Here is an 8,270-nt window from a genome sequence, read left to right on the forward strand (position 1 = left end):
ACCCTTAGGGTTTTCCACCTGCCTAATCACAGTTAGGACTTTCCTGCAATCTCATTCACACATATTAGATAACAAACCAACTTAACTTGAACCCTTTAACATAATCAAAGTAACGATTTGATTGTCAGATACTTTCCGCATCAACAACATCTTTTAATAAAAAAATCAAAATGACCCTCCTTTTACGATTTGAAAAAACATAAATTGCTCTTTTAACTTTTGTCAGAACAAAAAAAAAAGATCTGACAAAAAAAGGATATTTAATTAGAGTTTTAGAAAGGTGTAAACAAAACACAGCACCAACTTGTGTTTGGTAGATTGATCTTTCAAAATTTACCACCATTAAAAGCTCTTGCTTCAGCAGCAGACCAACATCTCTGCCTCTGTGTTTACTGCTCTGCTGTCCTTTGTCTTCTTCCATCCTCTCCCCTTTTGAACGGTCCTTTTTCCTCCTAGTTTTCACTCAAGATGTACCCTTTTCATCTTTTCGTTTTATTCTTTTCCCCTCTTCTTCTTCTTCTTGAAGCATCGCTCTCTATCAGAGGTTTGTTTCTCCCTTTTCTTTTCTTTATTTTTGAACTGCTCAGGATCCGTTTATTTCACTAAAATTTGGAAATTTCTTGATACAAAATGCAGATGCTGTTAGCAGAATGGAAGAGCGATATACTGTTAATTCTACTTCTTTGCTCCAGTGGTTCAGGTACACTCTTCCTCAATCTTATTATACTATTGTTTTGGAGGAATAAACCATTTGTGCAGATCTTGCAGGTTCATATGTTGGAATCAACATTGGAACTCAGACGTCCAACTTGCCACCGGCAGCTGACATTGTCTCCATCTTGAGAACTCAGCAGATAAAGCATGTACGTCTGTTTGATGCTGATCACCGGATGCTCCATGCCTTAGCGAACACCGGAATAGAAGTCGTAGTCGGCGTTCCTAACGACCAGGTGCTGCAGATAGGAAATTCTCAATCACAAGCAGCTGATTGGATCAACAAAAATGTTGCTCCTTTTGTCCCGGCAACTAGAATCGCTTACATTGCTGTCGGCGATGAGATCTTGACGACGTTTTCAAATGCCAATGCCACACAAGTACTCGTCCCCGCAATGCAGTTCCTCCATTCTGCACTTTTGGCCGCGAATCTTAACTTTCAGGTTAAGATCTCCAGCCCTCAGTCCATGGACATGATCCCCAAACACTTTCCCCCATCAACAGCTACTTTCAATTCATCATGGAACTCTGTGATGGAGCAGTTGCTTCGGTTCTTAAAGACCACCGGAGCTTCCTTCATGCTAAATGCGCAGCCGTATTACGGTTATACTGAAGGAGAAGGTGTTTTCCCCTTGGAGTATGCTCTTTTCCAGCCACTGAAACAAAGCAGTCAGATGGTCGACCCTGATACAGATCTCCACTATCTGAACATGTTCGATGCGATGGTCGATGCTGCTTATTACTCGATGCAATCCCTCAACTTCTCTGGCATTTCTGTGATGGTTACATCGTCTGGGTGGCCGTCTCTTGGAGGAGCCACTGAGCCAGATGCTAACATGGACAATGCTTTGGCTTACAACAGCATGCTTATTGGGCGTGCGCTCAATGGATCGGGCACACCAAGTCGATCAAACTCATCTGTTAGCATATACTTGCATGAATTGTTCAGTGAGGACCTCCTACCGGGGCCTGTTTCTGCAAAAAACTGGGGGGTTTTTGCCTCCAATGGGACTGCACTTTACCCTTTGAACTTTGGGCATCTAGTGAAGTCTAGTTCAAATTCAACAGGTTTGGTGGGAATTTTTTGTGTGGCTAATTCTCGTGCCAATTCCGATGATCTGAAGAAAGGATTGGATTGGGCGTGCGGACCGGGTTCGGCAAACTGCACTGCTATTCAACCGGGACAACCATGTTACCAAGCCAACAATCTTGAAGCCCTTGCTTCCTATGCCTACAATGATTACTACCATAGAACTCAGGCAAATGGTGGTACCTGTATCTTTGGTAACACAGCCATGGTCACCACTACTGATCCCAGTAAGCTTTCCTCTCTGATTCAAAAGGATGCAAATACAAATACAAATACAAATACTCATCATTTAGATTTGTTTAAATGACTAATAATTCATTGTTATTAATGCAATTTTTATCAGGCCATGGCTCATGTATCTTTGCTGGAAGGTGAGCAATTTGAAAGATTAAAAAAGGTTCAAGTGCTGTTCTAGTTTCTTTCTGAAGAGTTCATTGGATGGAAATTACAGGTCAGGCTCAAGCTCCAGCTCCAACACATCCGGTGGTTCAACGACCAGTTCAGCCTTCGGACCTGGCGATGCCTTGAGTCAGGCTTCAAAATTGCAGGTCTCCACCATTCTTATAGTTGCAACTTTGCTGCATTTCCCAGTTGTTTACATGTAAATCATATCTGCTATCACCATTGCTTTTGCTCCCTGTTTTTGATTTTCTGGTCATTGATTCTGATGATTTCTGAATACTGTCTTTTGAATATCAACCTTACAAATATATCTTGTGATACTGCAAATCTTTGATGCTTCCAAATATATCTTGTGATACTGCAAATCTTTGATGCTTCCAAATATATCTTGTGATACTGCAAATCATTGATGCTTCCGTTTAAGTATCAAAATTACGAGTCAAATTTTCTTCTGCTTTTATTCAAGGAGTTAAACGACCCTTATGGTGTGCCGAGTCACCATCAGCAGAATTTGGATCAGACTGGTCGACTCATGATTTAAACAAATATGGTTAGATCAATAATCTCAATTGATAATGCCACAATCATATAGATTGTTCACAGCTATCTCATTCAAATATGTAAAAGACCGTAGTATCATCAAACAGATGTTCAATTTAGCACTAGGGAATTGCGTTCAAGATACAAACACATGATAATCATAGACGCGAATGTGAAATCCTACAACTGTCAACTTCTGTGAAAAGCTATTCGAACCAGCTCTAGAAGGGTTGATATTATATATTAGCATTTGAAGCCATGACATACAGACAGAATTATGATAAGAATTAGTGCAATAATGATTCCCAAAACAATCAACTTAATCTTCATGTTCTGTAGCCACATCTTCCTCCTGATCTGTGTTCCTTGCTGTCTAAAATCCTGTGCCTGGGAGCGAAGGTTCTCAGTCTTATCGACAAGCAACTCAATTTTCTCACCACGATCAAGAACCTATAACCGAAAAGGATCAGTTAAAAAGAAACACAAAGAATGTCCTCAAGCAGTGAATGTCAAAAACCTAAGAATGAATTAATATGACTTCGCAAGCACAAAGTACCTTTTCAATGTTTTCCATCATAACTCCTTTGACTTCTGAAACCTGAGCTTTCACCTTTGTGAGTTTGCTAATCTCTTCAGGGTGATCTATGCAGTACTGCATGTGCTCTTTCAGCTTGGACCTGATGGGTTAGTAAAATGTTCCATGATAATCGTGGTTAGACAAAAGCTGAAAGACTAGAATCTGAGTGATCATTGAAAACATTACCCGAATTCACGGGTAAGGCTATTGGCTGCAGCAGTTGCAGCTTTGCCTCCATATCTTTTGCTGAAGTCCTCCTTCACCCTTTCCAGAAAGGCAATGGGAATTTGCCTCCCTACTGATTCAACGGCAACCACACAATATGCTACAAAATGCAGAGTGCACTTCAGTTTAGCTCTGGTTTCATAGGTCAATTATACAGATAAGAGAAATGAAATCAGATAAGAATTGACAGCAGATCATGTTTGAGTATTGAACTAAAACAAAAATGGCAATAGCAAGCCATCGAAAGGTATTCAACAGACCAGATTCTATTAGCCTAATTGACATACCACATTTATCAGGTTTCATAAAAGGTACAAAGTTTCACATAGCAAACAATCTCTCTCATATATTGTGAACTAGAATGAAAGCCTACAAACATGTCCTGTATCTGTGTCTATACTAAGCACTACACAAGATTGGTATTTGACAAGGGACACAGATATAAAAATCCTTTCACCATAAGAATCCTTACAATAAGTACAAAGTTACCATAGTTTCAGTTATGTGCAGACACCCAAACATCAACCATATACTTAAACCATGTTTAGACAAGATAGTTAATGCGAACAAGTTAATTTTCTGCATCAGTAGTATATATACATCTACACCGATACTTGACATTCAAGGTGACAGTTAACGAAATACAAGTCACCAATTATATATGTTAAAGTTGACAGACTGCCCATGTATTCTAAAGTCTTAAGCAGTTAGAAAAAGAAATCAGTATATATTTACATTGTTCAGACTCGGGCATGGACAAGGTTGGGGACAAGGCCAAGATGTACACCTGGTCTCAGATTCAATACCATGTCCTACTCAACTAATTCACCAGGTTTTAGGAAGTGTATACATATGATATGTGATCAGGTTAATGTAGAATGCAAAGTTAATTTGATTGTCCATGCAGGTTCCTTATTGCTTGATTTATAAATTATCTACTGATTTTCTCTTCATTTTGTTTACTATTTGCCAGTGTTTACATATTGATCACAAGATTAAAAATCCAAATCATTCCGTTGAACTTGGAAAATTCCTAATCCAAATATATTGGAATAGAACAAAGCTCGATCCATCTAAAAATGATTGGGAAGAGGCAGTGCCACAATATGACTAGTCATGTGCTAGAAAAGCCACTCCTTGCTTGTTGATAATGAACGACTAAGAACAACGAACTAGGAAGAGTATAATTGCTGAATTTAGCCAAAGCACGAAGGAATGGAGAGAAAGCACAAAAAAAAAAAAAACACTCCATAATCCGGATCGGGACCAGGGGGCGTACTGTATCCGTCCTCGACGAGGTAATTGAAGGTATGGGCGTCGCAGTTGTAGGTGAACTTATTATTGCTGGAGGGGAGTTTCTGAAGGCACTGGGAGGCGATGCTGTTGAAGTTGCCGGTGAACTCCGTGTACTCCGCCAGGACTATCGTTCCGCGCGCCACGAAGCTGTAGATCAGCGACTGCTGCCCCATCTCACCGCCTCAGCAGCAAACGCGAACCCTAGACGGTGGATGGGAGGAGATCGGGAGTAGCAAGTCGGAGACGAAAAATCGCGTCTTTTTCTTGCCGTCTAAGCAAAAGACCGACTTGGTAATTAATTCGAAGACCGTGGAGTAATTTGGTGAAATAATAGGGTCCAACTGAAAAGCGCAGAACTTTCCAATTTAAAACGAAAATCAAAATCAACTCAAGTTCGGTCTTCCGGTCTGCAACCTCCTCACCGGCGGCGACACGAAGGAATTTTTTTTTTTAACTACTCCTAGCTAGTTCCACATGACTCCATGGATATCACCGTCAAGCTATCTAGGGTTCGCCGACAAAATTCGGTAGCTCCGTGAGGTGAGTTCATGCCACCTCCTCGTATACCTAAGCAAGCATCACACTTTGGTCGATACTGCAAATTGGGTGTTCTTTCTCTATCCATGAAGGTCGCAGAGGGGTAAAGTTGTCGAGCTGAATCCTTCTCACTCAACCTCATTGAGTGCATTATTTGTGTTTAAAGATTGAATCGTTGACATTAATTTGCCCAATAATTGAACTGGTCACCTTTAGCAATTGACAGGATATTGTCATTATCATCTATAGATGATTAAAGAGACAAAATTACATCAGGAAGTGTGTTTTATCATGAGCCTGTACAAAATGATTGTTGGACAATATTCCAGTCTTGAAGATATTTACCATGGAATATGCTGAATTGAATCTAAACTGATAATTTTAAGCTGTCAGGCTGATCATCTGAGTTGCTCGAATGCTTAGTCGCCAACCATGTTATGTCATGTGAACTTCTCCCCATGCACATATTCACAATTTTAATGTTTGCGATAATTATAAACCAATCATAATGCCTTAGAACTCACAATGGAGTACTTTCCCTTCACCTCTTCTTGTTTCCATTCAATTTCTAACAATGATTTGCGTCTGGCAATGGTTTCGTGTAGACGGAGTTAGAATAGACATAATCCGATGGAAATTGAAAAAGAACACTAATCAATACTTTACTGTCGAGTAGTGATTCTATACTAGTCAGCTATTTTATCTCAACAGCATTATTGATGATGTGATCATGTGATCGGTTATTTACTAATTCTATCTGTTTGAATCCCTTTCTTTGGATTTCAATGTTTGCGTGTTTAACTTCCCTCAGAATTCAAGATCAGTAATTTTTCTATTTAGGAGTCGAGTTGTAATTGTGCACTACTGCCTTCTTATCGCTACTGTCCTTGTCATTTCAGCTGGTTTGTCTCAATAAGAACTTGCTCTATCAGCATCAGGCAAGGAGAAACAAACAGATGGCTATATAGAAACAGAAACGTGCAGTTTTCTTAAACAATCATTTGGAGAAGCACTCTGAGCTCAGACATCAAGCAGTGACAGGAACCTAATGAAAAGTACGTCTCCGCTACCCTTCAACTAACCATAATAGACTCGACACCAATCGAGAGAAGATCTTGTAATGCACCCTGTTCAAATGTAATTTTATTTAGTCTATATGTTTCTTCATTCTTTGTGTATTTACAAAGTGTTTTTTCTTTCATTCTTGCTTCTGCAAGCAAGAACTAGAACCAGAGGAGCAGCTTCTCTCACACTCTCACCATTACATTGAAAGTTATAAAATCTGCACCTTTCTCTGGTTTTCATCCAACTGGAGTTGCCTCAACGCCTCAAATGCAGACTTGGTGAGTGTGACTCCACGAGGATCGACCACAGAACCTGCACATCCTCACATTGGCACGACTTCACGTCCTCATAGAGGATGTAAATCCCTCTCTCTGTTAAGGCAAACCATTAGTTTTGAGTGAAGGAAGAAACTACACCAACTCACCAAGAATGAAACAAGGATTGAGATGGTGCATACTCTTTCTGTGAGCAGAGTGGAGGCGAAACCAGAGCCTCTTGAAGGGGGAGTAGAGGGACCGAAGCCAACCCATGGGAGGAGGCGGAGGGAGCTCAGAGCTGCACTAAGAACACTGCTCCATTATCTGTGGTAGGAGGGGATTGAAGGTGGAGAGTTAAGTAGTAGACTCGGTTTGCTTTTGGCAGGGGTGAAGTCTCTTTCACTTTCTCATGCCCTTCCAAAAGATTTGATTCTATAAAAAGAATAAAAAAACATTAATTGAATTAGATATTAGCTCGGTAACAAGTCACCTTCCAACTTCCACTCTTCTCCTTCAAGCTCCCTCTGCTCCACTGCATTAGGCAAGCTATTTCTTGCTTTGCCATGGCACAAATCATATGATTTCTTTTGAGTCAAGAGAAGAGGAAATATAGAGTTTCTTACAACATTGGGGATTGACTTGTTAGCCTCCTCCCTTTTGGACTCTTTCTCAAGGTTCCATTGGCTCACCGACTGAATTGACAGGGGAAATTGTTCTCTCTGCTAATAAATTTGTTATCATAATAACAACAACAAATAATATATACTTAATCTTAACCTTGTCTTTTACCTCTGCTGGATCTCTGTGATTTCTCTTTGCTGAACTATTTTGGTTTGGATTATTCATTTCATCGAGGTGGATCTTACGGTAAGTAAGACTTTCACAGGCTTTACATGTGAAACTTTCTTGACGCCACTGAAGAATTTACCTTTTTTTTCTTCTTCTGCTGTAATGATAATTTTAATATCTTAAAGATACGTTGCTTAAGCCATGCATCTGCGTGAATGTTTTGGTTAAGTATTCAACGACTCAAGTTTGTTTATTCAACCGCTCAATTTAAATACATCGTTTGCAGGCGACGCACGCTATAAAATCTGGAAAAACACGAGCATGGCTGAAAATTTTCACGCTGCATTGGACTTTTGAACTTGGCCTGATCCAGCGGTTTAGGCAAAAATGAAGGTAAAGTTGAATTGAATGAAGTAGACAGAGTGTGTAAGAAAGAAAAAAATTATGTAGTTTTTTTTTTTAAAAAAAAAAAAAGGTAGGCGTCTATAGGAAAAATCAGACTAATTTATGTACAAGTCGATTTTTTAAAAATATTTATTTGGACAAAACCCTATTTTTTGAAATGTGAGTATTCTTTTCTCATTTTTTATCAAAAGGCCGGTGATCCCTGTCTTTTCATAAAATGACACCGCTGTTTTGTATATTATTTAACATTATTATTTCCTTGCCAGAAGAAGTGTCTTATAGTAGCCATGAAATATAAATATTCTAATAGCTATGAAATTGGATTTGTATGAATATGTCAAATTTATATTATAATAATTATGAAATCGGAATT

At 39.3% G+C, this 8,270-nt stretch overlaps 2 protein-coding genes and 1 long non-coding RNA gene across 4 annotated transcripts; 1 reads left to right on the forward strand and 2 right to left on the reverse strand.

Moving 5' to 3' along the window:
- The first annotated feature begins 412 nt into the window (after positions 1 to 412).
- LOC122042055 (glucan endo-1,3-beta-glucosidase 4-like) lies at positions 413 to 6,536 on the forward strand. Of its 2 annotated transcripts, none has more exons than XM_042601983.1 (6): positions 413 to 544; positions 637 to 700; positions 760 to 2,031; positions 2,148 to 2,175; positions 2,256 to 2,352; positions 6,281 to 6,536. In XM_042601983.1, exons 2-6 carry the CDS (start codon positions 637 to 639, stop codon positions 6,347 to 6,349), a joined length of 1,530 nt encoding a protein of 509 aa, XP_042457917.1. In that variant the 5' UTR covers positions 413 to 544; the 3' UTR covers positions 6,350 to 6,536. The 2 variants fall into 2 exon arrangements, with proteins under 2 accessions (XP_042457917.1, XP_042457918.1); XM_042601984.1 differs by having other exon boundaries at positions 769 to 2,031.
- On the reverse strand, positions 2,841 to 5,433 carry LOC122042056 (vesicle-associated membrane protein 721-like). Its single transcript, XM_042601985.1, has 4 exons — positions 4,828 to 5,433; positions 3,510 to 3,648; positions 3,303 to 3,423; positions 2,841 to 3,196 (listed from the first exon to the last, which is right to left on the reverse strand). Exons 1-4 carry the CDS (start codon positions 5,015 to 5,017, stop codon positions 2,990 to 2,992), a joined length of 657 nt encoding a protein of 218 aa, XP_042457919.1. The 5' UTR covers positions 5,018 to 5,433; the 3' UTR covers positions 2,841 to 2,989.
- LOC122042057 lies at positions 6,495 to 7,333 on the reverse strand. The gene is made up of 3 exons (XR_006129141.1): positions 7,194 to 7,333; positions 6,904 to 7,117; positions 6,495 to 6,817 (listed from the first exon to the last, which is right to left on the reverse strand). It is a non-coding gene; the product is annotated as an uncharacterized LOC122042057 (long non-coding RNA).
- Positions 7,334 to 8,270: the final 937 nt, after the last annotated feature.

This window comes from Zingiber officinale, chromosome 2A, assembly GCF_018446385.1.
Source record: "Zingiber officinale cultivar Zhangliang chromosome 2A, Zo_v1.1, whole genome shotgun sequence".
Taxonomy (NCBI): domain Eukaryota; kingdom Viridiplantae; phylum Streptophyta; class Magnoliopsida; order Zingiberales; family Zingiberaceae; genus Zingiber; species Zingiber officinale.

Bases quoted from the DNA above. Each gene is read 5' to 3' on its own strand.
- LOC122042055 (XM_042601983.1), top strand. From the start codon at position 637: ATGCTGTTAGCAGAATGGAAGAGCGATATACTGTTAATTCTACTTCTT. The intron at 2,176-2,255 runs GTGAGCAATTTG...TGGAAATTACAG, and splicing joins TCATGTATCTTTGCTGGAAG to GTCAGGCTCAAGCTCCAGCT. The intron at 2,353-6,280 runs GTCTCCACCATT...TTGTCATTTCAG, and splicing joins GTCAGGCTTCAAAATTGCAG to CTGGTTTGTCTCAATAAGAA.
- LOC122042056 (XM_042601985.1), bottom strand. From the start codon at position 5,017: ATGGGGCAGCAGTCGCTGATCTACAGCTTCGTGGCGCGCGGAACGATA. The intron at 3,649-4,827 runs GTACGCCCCCTG...TGCATTTTGTAG, and splicing joins CCTCGTCGAGGACGGATACA to CATATTGTGTGGTTGCCGTT. The intron at 3,424-3,509 runs GTAATGTTTTCA...CTAACCCATCAG, and splicing joins AGCCTTACCCGTGAATTCGG to GTCCAAGCTGAAAGAGCACA.